Source organism: Eublepharis macularius, chromosome 11 (assembly GCF_028583425.1).
Source record: "Eublepharis macularius isolate TG4126 chromosome 11, MPM_Emac_v1.0, whole genome shotgun sequence".
Classification (NCBI taxonomy): Eukaryota; Metazoa; Chordata; class Lepidosauria; order Squamata; family Eublepharidae; genus Eublepharis; species Eublepharis macularius.
The window spans coordinates 1158874-1179618 of NC_072800.1; the positions used below are offsets into that span (position 1 = coordinate 1158874).

The 20745-nt window shown below is 48.8% G+C and overlaps 1 protein-coding gene across 3 annotated transcripts in view; it reads left to right on the forward strand.

Annotated features, from left to right (window-relative positions):
* Nucleotides 1-20745, forward strand: part of USO1 (USO1 vesicle transport factor) — a 92400-nt gene that overhangs the window by 50865 nt on the left and 20790 nt on the right. For 2 of the 3 annotated variants that reach the window (XM_054991380.1, XM_054991378.1), the window contains exons 14-20: nt 1375-1395; nt 8531-8641; nt 8800-8918; nt 15216-15397; nt 16562-16683; nt 18340-18478; nt 19887-20050. In XM_054991380.1, coding sequence (XP_054847355.1) covers nt 1375-1395; nt 8531-8641; nt 8800-8918; nt 15216-15397; nt 16562-16683; nt 18340-18478; nt 19887-20050 — 858 coding nt within the window. The remainder of the gene's footprint in view (nt 1-1374; nt 1396-8530; nt 8642-8799; nt 8919-15215; nt 15398-16561; nt 16684-18339; nt 18479-19886; nt 20051-20745) is intronic. The other variant, XM_054991379.1, reaches the window with a different exon arrangement.

Consider the following 20745-nt stretch of genomic DNA (forward strand, 5'->3'; position numbering starts at 1 on the left):
AAGCTCTTCTTTTGGAGGGTGCAGCTCATCTCCTTAAGCTTGGTGCTGCTTGGTTTTAGTGCTATGGGCAGTTTCGTAGAGAGGTGTCAACACTGCTTGTGCATTGTACAGGAATCTTTGTGCATCAGTGTCCAGTCTGTACATGCCAGCATCCCCTTCTGGACTAGCCTTCAGGGTAGATGAAGCCAGGAGTTAAACGTCTAGCATGACCAGTAACATCTGTGGTTAAGATGCATGAAGACAGTGCTAAGATGGCAGCGTGTTAGCCACGTGGGTATAGTGAGTACACGTGGAAGACACGGATAGAACCAGAAGCCGCGTAAGGTTGGCTGAGGAGCCTGCGGTGGGGGCGCTGAAAGTGGTCTTCTCAGGCAGGATGAGGAGAGTGGCCCGGGGTGGCGAGGCCTGTGCCCAGAAACCCTGCCTGGCTGCCAAGCGAGCAGCGGCCGAGACTGGAGCCTGCTTCTATCTGGCCGCCTTCCCTGTGATGCCTGCAAGCCTCGGAGCGGACAGGCCTTTGGGAGATCTTTGTGGAGAAGTGCCCTTCGGGCAGGGGTGTGGGCTGTGCTTTTGCCAAACTGCGAAAGGAGCAGTGAACATTTCTCTGTGTGTGGCAAACACCTTGGCCCTGCCTTGGGTCCCGGGGGCGCTATGGTCAGAAAGGCCCCAAGACAGCCTTTAGGACATCTCCCACTGCCCTGGGCACGCGTCTGCTTCTCCTTCGACAGCCATTAAACAAATAATTTGGTCAGATACTAACACAAGCAAAGGCAAGGAGCCCCGCGGCGCTGAGTGGTAAGCTGCCGTACTGCAGCCCACGCTCTGCTCACCACCTGAGTTCAGTGCTGGCAGAATAGCCGGCTCAAGGTTGACTCAGCCTTCCATCCTTCCGAGGTCGGTAAAATGAGTACCCAGTTTCCTGGGGGTGACGTGTAGGTGACGGGGGAAGGCAATGGCAAACCACCCCGTAACAGAAGTCTGCCAAGAAAACGTCGTGATGTGATGTCCCCCCCCCCCCCCATGGGTCAGTACTGACTCGGTGCTTGCACGGGGGGCTTTGCCTACCAACGAAGCACGAGCCAGCTCCTGAAGCTGCTAACAGGACAGTAAGAACAGTTAAAATAACAGCCGTCCACTAAACAACATTTAACGAGAAGATCGAATGCAGTGAGCAGAAGAGAACCCGCTTCGAGTGAGCTTGCAAGGTTTCCAGATCCAGAGACTTGCCTGCTGTCTTCTGTTTCCGTAAAAAAGGTGTATTCTGGGTAGTGATGATGCGCCATCAGAACAGCCGCTAGAACATAGTCCTACATCATACTAATATGAAATAGTCCTGTAAAATTCCCTTTATAATTTTTAATGTATGATTCACAGGGTGATAAAATCGACAGACGGGTATGTATTGGTGCGCCTAAAGCCTTTCCTTGCCACCGTAGGGTCTTTCTGCTGTCTCGGCTTTGCGGTGTTTGTTTTATGAAATAACTGCTTTTTGAAGTTTTTCTTTCTTAACAGTTTTGTGCTGCTGCCAGGTTTTATTTCTAGTATTAAGAGATGCGTGTTTCTTCTGGTGTTCTTGGGAACTGTGGTATGGGAAACTGGGTTCTCATGTATGCTTTCACTTCCCACTGGAGGGTGCCCTTGCACAGCTTCTGGGAACAGTGTGGGGTAGCCTTCCCTCCTGCCTCCCCCCTTTGAATTACTTGCCACTTTTGCATGAAGGTTAATCGCTTTTGAGTGCCAGACTGAAAAAGGCAAGCTCACCAGGTGCTTAGAGGTTTTCCTGGTAAACGGAATGGGATGAGTCATCTTGATTAAAGTGCCTCGTCATATCTTAACTTGGGACAATTGCAACATTTAATTCTTGTTTGTTACTTGTAAAACGAGATGGTGTGCTGGTGTGGTTAAAGGAACGGATTTGGAACAAGGAGGCCTAGGTTTGAAGTTCACTGGAGTGATTGTATGCATTAGTGAGCCTAAGCTGCCTTGAACTGCGAGGAAAGGCGGGGTAAAAATGTTTAAATAAATAAGCTCTCTCACAGTCGCATTCATGTTTGCCGCCTGAGCTCCCTGGGGGAAAGATGGGGTATAAAAGCCAGGAATGAACGACATGGTTCCCTGTTCATGGTCCATCTGCACGTTGAAGTCCAGAGTACTGAGGAGCCCTGCTTTTTCACGGGGAGCCTGAGGCGGCGTCATCCTCAGGCTCGCGGGCTCCCCTCCCCTCCCCTCCCGATTCTAAAACTAAATGAGACATGACTCGATTTTTGATTGGCAAGCAAGAACAAACTATAATTTGTTAAAGAACTCACCATTTGGAAGCTGCAATAAACGGTAGCTACTTCTTTGCGGCCTTCGTGCATCACGCAGATGGGGCGCTCTGCACCTGGGCAGATGCAGAAGTGTTTGGAACCAGCTCTTGGACCTGAAAGTCCTCTCCGCTCTGAGAAACAGGGTTGGACCCAACTAGTTTTCATTTTCAAGGTCGGAGAAGCAGGTCCCCTTTGATCATGGAAAAGTCTGTGTTAAGGGTGATCGGACCTGCGTAAACAAAACCACATGTGAGGAGCAGCTGTAACGAGAAGGGTACCTTGGTGAGACAGAGTGAGGAAGATGGCTGGATCCAACCTACAGTTCTGACTACGGATGCCCCTGTCTTTTCTGTTGCCCACTGCTGCAACAGCTGTTCCTGGCTGCAGTGTGGTACCTGTAGAAGACCCGGAGCAGAGGAGCAGAATTGTTGTGGCAAACACAGGATTAGCCACATCTTTTTCCTGTTGTAATTTTTTTTAAGTAGTGGGCAGGAATGTTAATAACATTAACATTCAATTTATATACCACCCTTCAGGACAACTTAACACTCAGAGCAGTTTACGAAGTGCATTGTTATTATCCCCACAACAATCACCCTGTGAGGTGGGTGGGGCTGAGAGAGCTCCGAGAGAGCTGTGAATGACCCAGTCACCCAGCTGGCTCCAAGCGGAGGGGAGTGGGGAAACAAACCCGGTTCTCCAGATTAGAATCCAACGCTCTTAACTACTGTTCCAAACGGACTCTCTTAAGTTTTCAAGGGAAGATATCCTGAGTCAGTGACTGATATTTGATGGACAAGAAGGGCTCGTTAATGTGAGCCTTGCATGATTTCAGCAACCAGGATGGGCCAGGATGGACCACAAGTGGCGGTCTTCACAGATCCTAAGAGCCTGTTGTCATCCATCATAGTAACTGGGTTAAAACGCTCCATAAATGGACCAGGCAGTGTTTTGTCTGAGCTATGTTACATCCGGCAACTCGAAACGTATTAACCAGCAGGCAACTTTGCAAACGCAGGCCAAGTGATTTCCAGTTCTGGAGAGAATGGAGGTTCAGGTTTAGGCTACAAAATCAAAAAATGATTTTTTTTAAAAAAAGAGACTAAAAAATTCTGGGCTGGTCCTACTTAGGAACTCTCAGCATGAATGTTAAGGCCCCTGCCAGTCTAGCTGACTTCAGCATCTCCACCGATTCAAACAGGGTGGCCACTGGAGAGCTAAATGGCCGGTAGACCAGTGGAGTGCCTGGTTTATCCTTATGGACTTGATCAGCTGAAAGGTCATTAGAAGCAATAACTTTTCAGCCAGTGATAATTAATTGGTCCTTCTGACATGGAAGAGCAGCCCGTTACTGCTGTGTTTCCTTTGTATTAATCAGTGAACGTTTTAGTGTACTTTGTCCTGTATACCTAATCTATGGATGTCATTATTGCTGGATATTGTTCCCTACTAGAACTGGCTTCAGAAATCCACGGCATACTGGTTTTCTGAGCGGCTGTGCAAATGTAGTTGTGGTCATCACTCCTACACGGAGCAGGATTCTGGAATTAGAGTAGTAAATTTTTGTAAGTTTCCAAATGCTGCCTTCAAAGGGACTGGGATGAGTGTTCACTGGAACAGCCTGCGGTTGCCCTTGTGATATCATGGAGGCTCAAGAGAACGTCAGAAAATATTTCTTCAGGTGATGAAACTATTCCTACCCTGCAAGTGGAGAATTGCAAGACGGAACACTCCGTCTTGGGAGAAGAGAATAGAAAGCTAGCATCTCAAGGGAAAGGTTGGCTAAAGCTCATCCCCCGACACCTCGTTTCCTGCATGCCATTTTTTTTAATGTGGGAAAGAATAATCTGAAGTGGCGCAGCCCATAATAAGCTCCACCACGTGGTCAGCTGCCTCCACTTAGATTTTTGTTTGTGCAGGAAGCGAGAATTCCTGGCAAAGCCACCAGAAAACCTTTCCCGAGTTCCGAGATGGTCTCCCTCGTGCATAAACACTAGTGTGTAAAAATACAGAAATCTTTATTAGCTAACAAGTAGAATAAAGTTGTTTAAAAGCCAGCACATTCTCAGCAGATCATGTAGTATTAAAACAACAAAGCTAGCTAACTAGATAATACATTCAATACCTGGAGCTTAGATGGTAGATTACTCCTGAGTAGAGATAGGCACAGAACAGAAAAAAAACAAACTGCTTGGTTTGAGATTTGCTCATTTTGCCGGAAAACGAACCATGAACTTCCGAACCACACCGTATTCCCGAACCAGTTCGAGTTCGGGGTTCTGCCGCTGCCTGGCGGCACCCGCTTTACCCATCTACACGGCCCTATGGGTGACCGCACACCTGGTGTGTGGGTCATGTAGACGGCCGCCCCATCCTTGCAAGTGGGTGTTGGGAGGCAGCCGGCCACCTCCCAACTTTGGGGGGGGGGGGTCTGGCTGCTGCGCAGCGTCATCCCCTGTGCCCGCCCACACTGCCATACGGGTGCGTGCACACAAAGGCGGGCTTAAGAAGCGTGTAAGTGGGGAGCCTCCAGACAGGAAAGCTACCCGTGCAATTGTGAGTCAGCAGGCAGCCCCCAAAACCAACTCCACCCAGACACTGTCCCCAGCTAGAAAGGGGCTCAAAATAAAATGAAACAGTGTGTGTGCTGATGGTGTGCGCGGCAGAGACGTTTGAGCAACCCTGTGCAGATGTGAATCTGCACACCAGAGGCACAAGCCCAGTGGCACTGGCTGGAGAGGCGCTCCAAATAAAAGTGCACTGGAGGAGTGTGCAAAAAAGAGGGCAGACTTCACTGCACCACACAAGTCCACACAGGGAGCAAACAGCCCCGTGCGGGTGTGAGTTAGCTCACCAGAGACGCAAGCCCCCCAAAACACCACCCAGTCAGTGATGCAGGCTGTAGAGGCACTCCAAATAAGAGTAAGGGGCACTGGAGGAGTGTGGAGAAAAGAGGGAACCTGCACTACACTACACAAGTGCACATGCAGGGCGCCAGCCTACAGAAAAGCGAGGCTCCTTGGAGGAGGGGGCACACAAAACAGAAGACAGACCCTCCAAAAAGCAGAGGAAGAAAGAAAAGCAAATAAAAGAGGGGCTCCTTGGGGAAGGGGAGGCCACAAACTCCCAGAAAACAAACCAGAAGATTGGAGCTCAAAAAAGCAGAGGGGGAGAAACAGAGAAAAGCAAGAAACCCAGTCCCGCTCAAAGGCCTAGGACTAGGCTGGGGGGGGGGGGGCGGGGTGAAAAGCTAGCATTGGAATGGGGTGGGGGAAGAAAGGGGGGGAAAGCACCCTTTTCCAAGAACCTCCCCCAGTCCCCAGTAAGAAAAGGAAGGAAAAGAAAAGAAAAAAGAGGATTTTTAGTGCCTTCCCAAGAAGCAAGAAGTGGCCACAGATCCTCTCCTAGCAAAACAGCCAGCCAGGCAGCCAGCAAGCGCTCTACAACCCTCTCAGGAGAAAAATGGAACCAGGTCACATGGCTTTCCGTATTTATAGAAAAGGCCAAGATTAGAACAACACAGGAGCACACCCTGGTTGGGAGAAAAAGGTGCCTCACATGGTTTTGGAGGAAGAGGTTGGTGTTACCGTGGCTGCTGAAGTCCCATCTCCTCAGTTGCCTTAGAGATCCTAACCCTCCCCCCTTTTACCTGGCTGGATTGGCCAGACTTGGGAGCTCTCTACTTGCCAAGGACAGCTGCCAATCAAACGTGGAGGCCTCAGATTGGGGGCAACCTGAAGACTGCCACCGTTGCCTGGGTGATGGAATGAATGTGTGTTTGCTGCTAAAACCAGGAAAACAGAACGGTAGGAAAGTTGGTTTGTTCCTTAAAAATGTGGCTCCTTGGAACACGTTTCTTTAAAAACGAACCAGCCGTTCTGAACGGAATTATGTTCCATGGTTCATTTTCTGCCCATCTCTACTCCTGAGCATATAGTAGATACTTGGGTAGTAGCTCAGGCACACGGTCCAGTGAGAAGTAACAGGTGGAAAGCTTGGTGGAGATGCAGGTGGTGCCCCTTAGAGCATTGGGCAGGTAGAAAATGGAGCCTTGTGTAGTAAGTAGAAAATAAGTGTGTGTGGGGAATACTGACCCATGCCCAATTAGAGGTTTTGGCCTACTCTACCAGATGACCTGTGGTGACCAACAGACTCTCCTGCTTCTGGGAACTTTCCAGAAGTCTCATGTCATTACTCCCCTCCTCAAATCAGTTAAGGTTGTTCCCCTGGATGTAGGACCTTTGGGAGAAAAGGAGGGAACAAGAGCGCCTCAGGCATTTCAAGGGCATTTCATCAAGGCAGCTAAGCAGTCGATGTTCACGCTCACCCTTTGGTGGAAGGAGGGCCCCACTACGCCCCAGAGGGCATGGCTGCGGCGCGCTGGGCAGTGGGCCACATGGCTGCAGGAAGGAAGCCCCTCGGGTTCTTCTCCCTTTAGGGTTCCTTTTTCAGACGCTGTTGGTGTGGAAAGTAGCCATGCTGAAGCATTTCCCACAGTGTTACATTAACGCATGAATTAACCCTTTAGATCTTAGTCTGTAAAGTTTTCAAATATATTTGCCTTTCAGGTCAATTGGGCAATCACAGTTTTATCAAAACTGCATGAACGTCCTTTTTCCAGTGTGTTGAAAAATCCTGCTTTGAGTAAAATACCATCACGCCGCGTTTAATTTCAAGAGGGTTTGTTTGCTTTGCTTGTTTTTGCTGCCCTGTGATGCTGTTTGAAATGAGTGGCCTGATCGCCTGTGTCAAGCAGAGCCAGCCTCGGTAATGTTTGGCTCTGACTAGTACACATCCTCCTGGTTTGCATCTGAGTGGGACTGTCGTCTTCGGTGCAGTGCAGGCGTAGAGACCCCGAGAAGCCCATGAGCTTGCGCCCACTTCTCCTACTCCAGTTGCCCCCTTCCATCCCTTTCCACCATGAGCTCCTTCATCTTTTCCTCATAGGACTTGGTCTCCGGATCCCTCACCATCTTCGTTGCCCCCCCCCCCCCCCCCCCGGACACATTCCAGTTTGTCTATATCCTTCTTAAATTGTGGTGCCCAAAACTGAACACAGTACTCTAGCTGAGGTTTAACCAGAGCAGAGTAGAGCGATACCATCACTTCTCGTCATCTGAACGCTATGCTCCTGTTGATACAGCCTTTTAGCTACCATGTTCAGTGTATGATCTACTAAGACCCCTAGATCCTTTTTGCACATACTACTGCCAAGACAAATCTCCTCCATCCTATAATTATGTTTTTGAGTTTTCCTTCCTAAATGCATAACTTTGCATTTATCTCTGTTGAAATTCATTTTATTTGTTTTAGCCCAGTTTTCCAGCCTGTCAAGATCATCCTGTATCCTGACTCTGTCTTCGGCCGTAATTGCCACCCCTCCCATCTTAGTATCATCTGCAAATTAATAAGCATTCCCTCTATTCCTTCATCCAAATCATTTATAAAAATGTTTAACAGAACAGGTCTCAGGACTGATCCCTGAGGAACTCCACTTGTCATTCTTCTCCAAGAGGATGAGGAACCATTAACTAGCACTCTTTGGGTGCGATCTGTCAACCAGTTACAGATCCACATAATAGTAATAGGATCCAAACCACATTTTACCAACTTGTCAACAAGGATATTATGAGGAACCTTATTGAAAGCCTTACTGAAATCGAGATAAACTGTGTCTGCAGCATAGGAATTGAGCAGTTCTGCCCTCTCCTCATCGCCTGTTACAATTTCGCTTCCCTGTCCCTGCAGTGGGCCTACCATGTGCTTGCTCTTTTTCTTATTTTGAACATAAGCAGAGAACCCTTTTTTGTTGTCTTGAGTTGACAGTTGACCATAGTTAGTTTCAAACTGGACTTTGAAACTCACCGTTCAGTATTTCATTCCAGCGTGGCATGGAAAGCGCACAGTGCTGTGGAGGGAAGAAAGAAAAAATTGGCTTGGGGATGGGCGAAGCGCAGGAGCCTAGGGGCACTCCCAGTCTTTTTCTGGATTGCGTTAATCACGTTTAACCCTGTTTATGTCTGCACTGAGACTGGAGTTTGAGTTGCATATTTTTACTAACAAATCTCTTCTTAATTGAAAGATTAATTGAGTCTTAACATTTGGTGATAACTTCTGTCATGTTTTGCAATTGCAGGACATTTGAGAGATGTTTCAGGCTTAAAAATGTGAAGCAAATTGAAGATGTGTAAACCCAAGGAATATTTTTTTTCTTGTTTCAGGGAAGCAAAGTGCAAACAAGAGTTGGATTATTAATACTGCTTTGTACCTGGCTAAGCAACTGTCCCATTGCAGTTACACACTTTCTGCACAATTCTGCCAATGTTCCATTTGTATCCTTTAAAAGTTTGCAATTAATACTGCTTGGTTAACTGTAATTTAGCTTAGCTGCATTCGTTGCTAGTAATTGCAGAAAAACAGACTGAAATGGTATGCAAGAATAAAAAACCATTCTGTGTTCTGTTTATAATATCCTTAACATGAGATCTAGCTAACAGGACAGATCGCGGAAAACTTGGGTGTAGAGGAGCATGTCGTCCAGGGGCTGTGTGCACTTTTACTAGGAATTTCCATTTATTACAATGACAACTCACTTGAGGATTATAGGAAGTAAGTATGTTGGGGAGGAGGGAGGAATGCTGTGTAAAGCCAAACATCAGCATCCACAAAGTGTTCACATCTCTTTTTGTAATACAGTTTTAGTTTGCAAGTCTCAAGCTATAGATAGACAGTAGAGGTGGGCACGGACCGGAAAATGGATCAAAATTTGACACAAACCAGCCCGGTTCGGCATTCGTGAACCAGAGGTTCATGGGACGCGCATTTTCCACAGACCCAACGACTTTTGGGCTGGTCCATAGGTCCGTGCCTTCTCTGGGACTTCTACGCCTGCTAGCTGAAGCAAGGCACTGTAAGGATCTGCCAAGTAGCTTTCCAAAAGACTCCACTGGGTTAATAGAGCTTTATTGAAAAGTTGCTGTTTTCAGGATCTTACATGGTTCACTGCCAGGAATGAGGCACAACCAAATATCAAGAACATATATCATTCACAGGCTAACATCACCTCCCCCCCCCCGCCCCCGAGGCTGGCTAATTCTGCTAGGAACTATCTGCCCAGGAAAGGACACAGGGTTCAAGGTTATGTGGGCTCCTTTCCCAGCAGCTAGGAGCAAGCATAGTCTACGAGAGAAGAATACACATCCTGGGAGAGTGAAGAAACACAGCTGCAACAGATAATCATAACATCATAACCTCCAGCCCCCCCCCCCACTCCAGTATGAGTATGGCAGGTGCTGCCAGCATCTTGACATCCTGCCTCCCCAAAAATCATTCTCCTCATGGTTTCTTCAGATACTTTCTGTGAAAAATTTTTATCAGTTTGGGAGCTTGGATGTCTGTTGAGCTAACCCATTCATCTTGGCTTTTGGGAAATACTTCCATTGGATGAGATTTCGTGGTGGGGCTGTCTTTCCACCATGATAGGAGGCAGAGCTGCCAGTTCGGGGTGCCATTTATCTGGCCTTTTTTAGAAAGGCTGAAATGGAATACCGGGTGTACCTGTTTCAGGGTCTTAGACAGCTCCAACTCCACAGTTACATTGTTAATTAGGTGGGCCCTAGATATTTCCATCCCAACTTTTTGCTTGTTCAGTCCCCCTTGAGATTCTTTGTAGATACATACACATTATCTCCCACCTTCAACTCCCAAGGAGCATGTCTCTTTTTGTCCTCCTGCCTTTTATAGTCTATTTTAGCTTGTTCCAGAGTTTGCTTAATAATGTCCCGTTGATTTAAAATGTCAGTCCACCATTGCTTTAGTTCACTCCCCCTTCCAGCTGGGTCAGTGTCTAACAGTGGTGTGGGTTTTCTTTCAAATCCCTGTTACTTTAAAGGGGGTGGTTCCAGTAGAACTGCATACACTATTGTTATAGCAGTATTCTGCATAGGGAAGAAAGTCCATCCAATTATCTTGTTGATATAACATCTCAGAAATTGTTCCAATATGTGATTTGCGTGTTCACTTTGTCCATCTGACTCGGGATGATGGGAGGAGCTGGGAGGAGCTGATTTCCTGTTCAATCCTAGTTACTTTTAGGAGCTCCCACCAGAAGTTGGCAACAAATTGGCTCCCTCTGTCCGATACTATCTGGATTAGGAAAGAATGCAAACGTACAATACGTTGCATGAACGGGCTGGCCAGTTTCTTTGCTGTGGAGATTTTAGAGCAGGGAATGAAGTGAGCTTGCTTAGTAGAGAACAAATCCAATACCACTAGAATCACTGTCTACCCGTTGCTAGGGGGGAAGATCTGTGATGAAATCCATGGAAATGGTATCCCAGGCTCTGGAGGGAGTCTCCAAGGGTTGAAACAATTCTGGAGGTTTCCCCTCCGCCCCGTTTTTCCCCCATCACACACACTTGAGAAGCGGACACATATTGAGAAATGTCTTTTCTCCAGGGATCATTTCAAGGGGGAGCGCACTGGAACGGCGTTCTGGCAGTTCCCCCAAGTCAGGTGGACCCGCCCACCTGACTTTAGGGCTGTTTAGGCCTTGATTGGGGCCAAAATAGCTTGAATCCAGGCCAAAACTCCCTGGATCAGGTCAGTGCCAGCACCAACCTGAAATGGGCCCAAAATGGCCATTTTGGGCCCGTTTTGGCCTGGATAAGGACCGAAACGGCCCGGATCGGGTCGGTGCCGGGTGGGGGAAGCCTCCTCCGCCCAGTACGAACCTGGTCCCAGCCATTTTAGCCCTGATCCAGGCCGAAAGAGGCCCCAAATGACCATGTTTGGCCATTTGGGGCCTGTTTCAGGGCCGAAATGGGCTGGATGGGGGCCGAAAAGGCTTGAATTGGGCTGGTGCCGGGTGAGGGGCACCTCCTCTGCCCAGAACCAACCCGGTTCCGGCCATTTCGGCCCTGATCCAGAGAGAAACAGGCCCAAAATGGGCATTTTGGGCCATTTTGGGCTCGTTTCAGCCTGGATACGGGCCGAAACTGCCTGGATCAGGTCAGTGCCAGGTGGTGGAAGCCTCCCCCGCCTGGCACCAACCCAGTCTCAGCCATTTCGGCACTGATCTGGGCCAAAACTGGCCGGATTGGGGCTGAAAAGGCCATGATCAGGTCGGTGCCATGTGGGTGAAGCCTTCCCCACCCGGCACCGACCTTGTCCTGGCTGTTTGGGCCCCGATCTGGGCTGAAATAGGCTCAAATGGCCGTTTTTGGCCCTTTTGGGCCCGGATCAGGGCCAAAACAGCCCAGATCAGGTCAGTGCCAGGCTGGCTCTGACCCAGTCCCAGACATTACAGCTGTGATACAAGCCAAAACGGGCCCAAAATGGCCATTTCCGGCCATTTGGGCCCCATTCCCATTGGGATCAGGGACGGAACGGCCAGGATCGAGTCGGTGCTGGGTGAGGGAACCCTCCCCTGCCCGGCACTGACCTAGTCCTGGCTGTTTTGGCCCTGATTTGGGCCGAAACGGGGTCCAAATGGCCATTTTTGGCTATTTGGGGCCCGTTTCAGCTGGGATCAGGACGAAAACCGCCAGGATTGGGTCAGTGCCTGGTGGGGGATCCCTCCCCTGCCCAGGACTGACCCGATATGGGCCATTTTGGCTCAATCCTGGCCAAAACATGCCCCAAATGGCCATTTTGAGCCTGTTTGAGCCTGGATTGGGGCCAAAAGGGTCCTGATCGGGCCACTGCCAGGTGGGGGAACACTCCCCCGTCTGGCAGCAGCCAAATCCCAGCCATTTCTGCCCAATCAAGGGGTGTGGCATATGCAAATGAGTTATGCTAATGAGTTCCCGCCGCTCTTTTTCTACGAAAGGACCGCTGCTTTTCTTATTCCCGGCCACCAAAATTGTCTTTGAAGTAAGCGTAGGGTTTTGACAAACCTGGAGTGGCCAGGTCGTCATGGCACTTTTAAAACATTTCTCCCCACAGTGTTTCAGGAATATACAAACGTGCTTGATGATACCAGCTCCCGCTCTCCCCTTTCACTAAAAGTTTGCTTGCTCTCCCTCCTTTTCGGTTTCTGCTTTCACTCTGTCCAACCACGCATCAGTAGGGGGGGGGGGAGTTTGCGAGTCTGAGAGCCTGTGACAGCAACTCATCCTAGTTGGCTGAGTGTAAACACTGTGTCCGTGATCTCCTCCCCCTGACTCTCATGTCGAGGGAGGCAGGACAGTGCGTCTGCCAAGAAGTTTGATTTCCCTGGAAGGTGCTTAAGCTATAGTTTTTTTTGTTTTGTTCTCACATTTTGTCTTGTGCTTTGTGATAACCTTACACTCTGATTAATAAACAATTGTATTTTTTCCCTGTGTGGGTCATTGTGACTCTGAAGCCTCAAAGCTATAAAATCTTTGTTGAACTCGCCCTGTGTGTGCTCGAGAACCACCTACCATAACAGTACTTTGTGTTGGGACCTCTGCTTGCAAACCACCCTTGCAAGGCAGGGTTCTGTTTGGTTAATTCCCTAATAGGCTCTGGAGCTTTGCTCCCTGACTCCTCAGCCTTGGGATAGATAGGGGAGCTGGTGGCAGCCTACCTAGGCAAGAGGGAGACTTTCTCCTCTTGCCCCTTTTGTAATTTGTGTGCTGTTTGAAAAAGGCCTTCCAGGCAGCCTGTGTCCCTTCCCCTTAGCTGGGTCGGGGCAGAGGGGCTTGGAACCTTTGACACCAAGCTCCGGGGCTTGCGCAGAGTAGAGAGTCACATATCACTTCGCTGCTTCTCCCCCCAACCGGGACCCTAGACAGCTTACCCGACTGGCTTCATCAGGAAAAGTGTCCCCCACTCTCTCAGGAACTCGGCCGCTTGCACTAGGAAGTCCCCTAGCTCCTCTGGGTCTCCTTCAAAGCAGGCTTCTAATTTCCTCTGGCTCCACAGCTGCTGGGGCAGAGGTGCTGGGCCTGGGCAAACAGGTTGTTCAGGCAGCCCCAATGGCACCTGCCTGTCCGGCAGATTGTCTGGCTGTGCAGGGAGTCCCAGTCCATCTGGGGCCGCTGGGGCTCCTTCCCTGTTGGGCGGGGGGGGGATGAGCGGTTGCTGGTCGGCCGGGTCCCCCGGCTGCTCTGGCTGTACGGCCGCTTGCAGCACCTCTTGAATATCCCTCATGAACATGTGCACGTCTCATCTCATCCCCCCCACCTGGGCCCTGAGCTGTTGCACTTCAGCAGCAGCAGCCACTCCTAGCGGGCCCCTCCCCTCCGGGTCTTCATCTCCCCTCCCCCAGGGGAACATTTTCCACAGAAGCAAGCTCCCTCGGGACAGTCGGCTTCTCCGACGCTCTTGCAAATGTATCTCCCTCCTGGCCAAGGCCACTTGAGGGACTCTGTGCAGCGGAGCATCTCTGTCCAGCAGTCTCGGAATATTGGCTGCTAAGAGCCACCTCTGAATCTCCTCTAGATCTGCATACACAGGGATTTGGGCTTCCATCGTCCGATACACATAGTTCCATGTTACTCCCATTTCGGCCCAAAGCCGTCCCCCCCCCCCCGTTCTTCTCCAGCGTCGGAACACTCTTCCAAAGACGACTCCTCAGAGTCTATGGGGTCTGAACGGCTTCCCTCTTGCGACGATGGCACTCCAGTTCCGACCAACACATCGGCGTTGTGCCCACGCTTGTAGGCAGGGTCTTTAGGTTCAAGTTCATCCTCTAGCAGCCCCCCAGCCCTGGTATCCGCTCCTCGTCTAGCCGTAGTTCTGGAAGCAGGATTCAACAGGTGTTCAGGTTCAGGTACTCAGAGGTTGGAAACGGATTCCTGATAAACTGTAAGGATCTGCCAAGTTGCTTTCTAAAAGACTCCACTGGGTTAATAGAGCTTTATTGAAAAGTTGCTAGTTTCAGGATCTTACATGGTTCACTGCCAGGAATGAGGCACAACCAAATATCAAGAACATATATCATTCACAGGCTTATATCCCCCCCGCCTCCTTCCAAGAAGCTGGCTAATTCTGCTGGGAACTATCTGCCCAGGGGAGGACACAGGGTTCAAAGTTATGTGGGCTCCTTTCCCAGCAGCTAGGAGCAAGCATAGTCTACGAGAGAAGAATTCACATCCTGGGAGAGTGAAGAAACACAGCTGCAACAGATAATCATAACATCATAAACTCTTGCAAGCAGCCCGGAACAGGGCGCTCCTGGAGGGGCTGGCTTCAACTGAAGCACAGCGCGGGTGGGTTTAAGGCACCCATTTCCATGCCCCTCACTTGCAAGTGGCACAGAAACGAGTGCTCCCCCGCGGGGCTGGCTTCAGCTGACAGGCACCCCAAAGTGAAGGGCCACGGACCAACGGACCGATCCGTGAACCTGGGCGGGTCTGTTAAAAGTTCATGGTCCGTGAAATGCAACGGACCACAGCCTGATGGCCCGTGATTTTTCCCTGTCCGTGCCTACCTCTAATAGACAATACATGAACACATGATTAGCAAGAGAAAGTGGCTGGTGCAGGCCTTGGGGTTTTGTTATTAGTAGGCTCAGATGTTTAGAAGCTAAAATTAACTGCTACTGAAACATCCCTTCAACAATATATTGTACATTGCCCATAGAAATAAACAACGACTGCTGATTCTTAAGACACCCACCCTCCTTGCCCGTCTACTCTTTGCCCTTCTCTCTGGCTCTTCCCCACTCCCCCACCCCCTGGTCCCTGCAATCTGGCCTCTGGCCTTTGCGCTCTGCTGACCCTACTCTTGTGGTCTCGTCCAAAAGGATCCGCTGATCCATTCCAATCTTTTTGAGGTCTTGTAGACAGCTGACAGCGTTTTTTGTCTTTGACTTTCTCTGTGGCCGGTATCTGTATTCTGCACATTTTCTTTCAAAGTAGATTTATTTGATAATAGGAATTGACCTGGAGGTGAGCAGTTTTCAGTGGTTTGGGTAATTCCAGCATTCTTTTTCCCTAGAGAGAAACTAAAGCAACTGATAGAAAAAAGGATTGGCAAGGAAAACTTCACTGAGAAGCTGGGATTCATTAGCAAACACGAGCTCTACTCCCGAGCAGCTCAGAAACCTCAGCCCAGCTTTTCGAACCCAGACTACGTGATGTTTGATCACGAGTTCACCAAGCTGGTAAAAGAACTAGAAGGTAAGGCATGGAAACTCACATCGATTTAGTTGTGTGTTTTACTACTTAGATTTCTGAACTAAAAATTCAAAATAGCCCCTGGTTAGAACTCAGTTTTCTTAACTAAATTACAGGATGCATTTTTTAAAATAGGAACCAGGGCTAGCTCAAACCTGCTATGATGCATGGGGTGAAAATATGGGTTGCGGTGTCCAAGTGTATTTTATTCCTCCCTTCCTCCATGGAGCTCAGGGCGTTTTGCCTCGGAACAACCCAGCCTGGCAAAGACTGCAGGCTTCATGGCAAGGCAAGGACTGGGGGGTCCTGGATCCTTGCCAGGCACTCTGGCGAGGACACCCGCACTAGTTTGGGTGTTCAGAGACTCCTTGAAAAGGTCCGTGGGCATGCCTAACTCCGTAGAGGCCTCTCACAAGACTCAATAGGATTACAACTTGTAAAAGTCTGGATTACTGAGTGGCTTGATGATGCCCTGGGACCTCTTTTCTATCCCAGATAAAAATATAAACCAAAATAGTAGCAGCAAGTGTTTTAGTGTACTTTCCTGATGCATTGGAAGCAAACAATGGTGATTTATATCCTCTTGTTTAATAATAAAGGAAATCTGAACATTTAGAGTATCTTTTTACTGGAAGTCATGAGGTTAGAGCAGTTTGATTCTTTCAGGTCCGCTAGGCATAGAGGGAGGGGTGGTGGTCCCGTTATAAAGCCACAAGTTTCTGTGTTCTTTGGGCACCGCGACTGACAAACTGAGGTTCTCCGTGAGGGTGGCTGAGGAGTTTGGATGATCTGCCAGTGAAGGCTGGTCAGTGCGAACAGATTTCCTATGAACTTGAGAGGGTTTCCAGCTACTAGCGCTGCTACTAGCGCTGCTTTCTCAGCTGTGGTTGACCTTGTGCTCCGAAACGCCCTCCCTCCTCTTGTGGGACTCAGACAGCTCCTTGGTTTCTAAAGGAGCTTGGGACGATGCCGCGATTAAGCAGGTAGAGCAGAAGTGGAGGAAAACCCACAACCACTCCGGCCAGCCAGAGCCAGTGTGCTGTAGTGGTTAGGATCTAGGAGACCCAGATTCAGGTCGCCCTTCTACCTTGAAGTTTGCTGAGTGGCTTCGGGCCAGTCACTTCCTCTCATCTTAATCTACCTTATAGGGTTGTTGTTGTTTTACAGGAATTATAACAAAGGCAATTTACAAAACTACTGAAGAAGATAAAAAGGAAGAAGAGGTGAAGAAGACATTAGAACAACATGATAACATAGTGACACATTATAAAAGCGTCATTCGGGTCCAGGTAAATCATACCCCTGGTTCTATTTTAGCCATGTCAGCAGCTGGGATAGCGCATGAATTTATCAGGGCAAACGTGACTGGGATCGTCACGGGTATCCTTGGGCAGCTCAGTGCAGAGTTGGTGGGTACTTGTAGGAGCAGTCCTTCAGAGTGTAATGAGCTGTTCTTACGTGTTGCTAGAGCAGGGGTCAAGTCCAGCGGCACCTTAAGGACCAGCAAGATTTCCACAGTGGAAGCTTTCAAGAGCCAAGCTCTCTCTGGTTTCTGCTGCTATTGGATTCTAGCCTTGCCCTTCTACTGCAGACCCACTTGAAACTATCTATGTCTAGTTCATTTTTCTACATAAAAGATTTAAAATAATGTTATAGTTGAGTAAGACAGATTAGAAAAGAAACACAATCCCGCCTTAGTGGGTTCTGTGGCTCACCGGCGTGCATGAAGCTGCCTTAGACTGAATCAGACCCTTGGCCCATCAAGGTGCGATACGGCCGCAGCTCTCTGGGGTCTCGGGCGGAGGCCGTTCCCACCCCCGCCTACCTGGTCCCTTTAAGTGGAGGTGCCGGGAACTGATCCTGGGGCCTTCTGCATGCCCAGGGGATGTGCTGCCACTACGCCGCGGCCCCTCCCGACTTCATTCTTAGGCAGAGAGAGACAAACGCATTTGGAAATATGTCCAGAGTTAAAGAACCAATACAACTGGCAGCTTTCTGAATATACAGTGTGCTGACATTATATGAAGAATGTAACAAGGTGATAAAAAAAGTGTTTGATTTTATTTTTCGCTGTTCGCAGAATAACAGGTCAGGAATGTTCCACACTAAATCAGTTTTTAGACAGTGGTAACTTGCACCAGAGCTGCCAGTTCAACTTTCCAGGCTCAGGTTCCAAACTTGTATCTGGCTCTTCCTGCTCCTGTACCCAGCCTGATCTTCCGACATCAGGTCTCCACGTTCAGCCACATGGCCCAGGTGGCTGAAATTCTGGAGAAATCTGCCATTGAGAATTAGTGGAAGCAAAGAAATGGTGGGCGGAGGGTAAAGGGAAATTGAGGCTGCTGTGCAGATGTGGACTTCTGAAGGAGTGAGATTTGGGGTGAGATTCTACCTGTGACTGACTTTATTCCACTGTTTAATAGATTCCAATATTATCCTGTTAACATTAAACCTATGTGACACATGTGAGGCTTGGTAGTGGCTGAGTTGCCTTGTACAGCGTTCATGAAAATCTCTAAAGAGCAAGAGGGGGTGGGGAAGGGCACGATCCAGATAGATGCAGTCACAGATCAGAGGACAGTCTCAAGACTGAGGAGGCTGGAGTGAGGGCGTAGCGCGTGGCGTGACTATTCATGAGGTGTGCAGGTACTCTAGTGTGGCTGCTCAGGAAACTTCTTGTTCTCCACTGTCAGACTTTAAGACAGTGCCTTGATCCAGGTGCCACTGTGTCTTGCACGCCTCAAATCCCCCCGCTTTAGTTTCTTGCGAGTGATAGTTTTCCACTGCATTCCCACACTCAGAAATGCCTCTGGGTTTATAGGTAACGGTCTCTGAGTGCTGATTTCCAAAGTCCTAAAAGTATCGATGTGATTTTTTTAAGTGACCATAAAAACATGTTAACAAGTGTGTTTCTCAGGTTATTAAGCGTCTGTTTTATTTTAAAGGATCAGGAACTTGAAGAATTGAAGAAACAGGTAGAATCTTTAAAAGTGCAAAATGAACAACTACAGACAACAACCACACAGCAAGTGTCACAAATCCAGCAACACAAGGACCAGTACAATCTGCTAAAAGTGCAACTAGGTACTGCTGCAAACAGTGTGTTGTAAGCTGCGTGTGTTGTAGAGTTCAGATGGGGGCAACGTGTGCAGGTCGTACGATTTCACATTACACTTGGGAAATTGCATTAACGGCTCTGAACAAATAAATTCTGTCCTGGCTCTGCTCAGCCACTAGCTTTATAAACAGCCAGGCAGAATCGCTTCTGAGATACTAAAGAAGCTTAGCGCAGAAGGGTCTTGGTTCTCTCCTCTCCCTTCTGTTGGAGAGTATTCGTCTCTTGGCAGGAGGGGCCTGTTGAGTATCGTAGCCGCTAGCCACAGCTGCAGCCCCGAGCTCCAAGGCCACCCTTCCACTTTGATGTGAAGGAAGCCTCGAGGTTTTCCTCTGGCTGTCTATAGCAGTCTTTTTAATGCTTTTGCAGCCTGTCTTTTGTTCCTGTCCCATATTTTGACACATGTGAGCAGGGAAGAAGCTTGTTATGTCAGAAGATGTTTATTTCAGAATCTGAGCATGATTTGAATCTAGGCTAAAGAACTCTGAGTAAAAGAATATTGTGTAAAATATTGACACTAGTCTGGTTTTCTCTCAAGAGCTCCCATGTTATCTTCATGAAAGGAGGTGATTGTAGATACCTTAAAACGAAGGCTGTGCTGACTTGACAAGGCACAACTCGTGTGTTGTAGTTTCAAGACTTGCTTGAGAACATCAGCCATGCCTTAAAGGGTTAAACCAAGGCCCACCCAGTCCACTCCCATTTGCAGTGCTGTGAGGGTCCGGTAATTGGCCAGGAGCCCACTTGTTTATCCTGCTGTAAATTACCATAAGGCATGAAGTAATATCCAGAGAATCATAAAACAGCAGAATATGATGATGACGACGACAATGAATACCGCTCTTCTAGACCGATTAGTGCCTCACCCAGAGCAGCGAACAAGTTTGTGTTGTTATTACTCCCACAATACAGCTGGAGAGCTGAAGCTGAGAGGAGTGGCTGACCCAAGGCCACCTACTCAGCTCAGGCCAGTCGTGGGGTTCAAACCAGCAGAGTACTGATTCTCAGCCCAACCACTCAACCACCATGCTACGGCAACTCTCAGTACTGCCTCTCCCTTTGCGCTGTTCTGCAGCCATTCATGAGAGAGTCTCTGTGACGCTGCACATGGCAGGTTCTCTTGCTGTTCCCGTCCTTCCGCTGCCCCTCTCAGAAGCAGAACGTTTTTCCTTTGAAACACTCTCACACGAGGTACACAGCAGCCTCCTGCAAGTGGAAGACGCTTTCCATGGGCAGAAGGACACTCTTTGGATACCACCCAGTTATCTTGTGGCGGCACCGCTAAGGGGGATTGGTTCAAAATGTTCTTTGGAATAAAACTTGTTGTAGGAAATCCATCCTTGAGCCCTGCAAATCGCTTTCTAATCTGACTAATAGGAAAAGACAATCACCATCATAGTTCCTGCAACGATGTGGTGCAGATGAACGGTGTTCAGCCCGAAGAAGTAAGCAGATTGCGTGAGGAGGCAGAAGAACTGAAGCACAGGCTTGAACTTCTGGAGGAACAGCTGAGAGAAAAGGATTCTTTGATTGAAACTTTGGTGAGCAATCCACTCCTAGATGTTGCCTATTAACCTCTGATCTGAAACTTTCGGTAGTGTTTGTGAGGAATGCCTTCCGGCTCCAAAGTCAGGAGGGGGACGGAGGGTTCTCTGTTAGCCTTGATGGCTGCTTCCCGCATTCTGATTTTCAGTCCCAGGAGCGCTCCTGTTAGGAGGTTGTACCTCTGGAGTCATAAGGCAGGAGGCATCCACGTGCTTGTCTTTCGACTGCTCTCTGTCCTCCGAGTAAGAGGGGTTGTCCTAATCACTGATCACGCGTGTTCGTTTTTGCCCTCCCTATCTGCATTGTAAGAGACACATTATAATTACTTGTGGCATATGGTGGCATTTATGTGTACAATTGTCATAACAAAGGAAGTTGCTCAAATAGCATTAAAATGGTGTCTTCATCAGTGATAGTTAAAAATGGCAACTCTGGTTGCTTGTAGATAAATTGCCACATGGACTGGGTCAGGGTGGCTCAGGGTCAGAGCATCCACTTGGCATATCTAGAAGGTCACAGGCTCAGTCCCTGGTTGAAAGGACCAGGTAGTGGGCGGTGTGAAAGACCAAGCGCTGCTGCTGGTCGGCATAGACAAGACTGACCCGCGCAGGCCTAGGGCCTGACTCAGAAGGCATGTAATGTTCTGCATGTTGTTAAGTTTGGGTTTCATTTCTACTGGTTAATGTGGGGG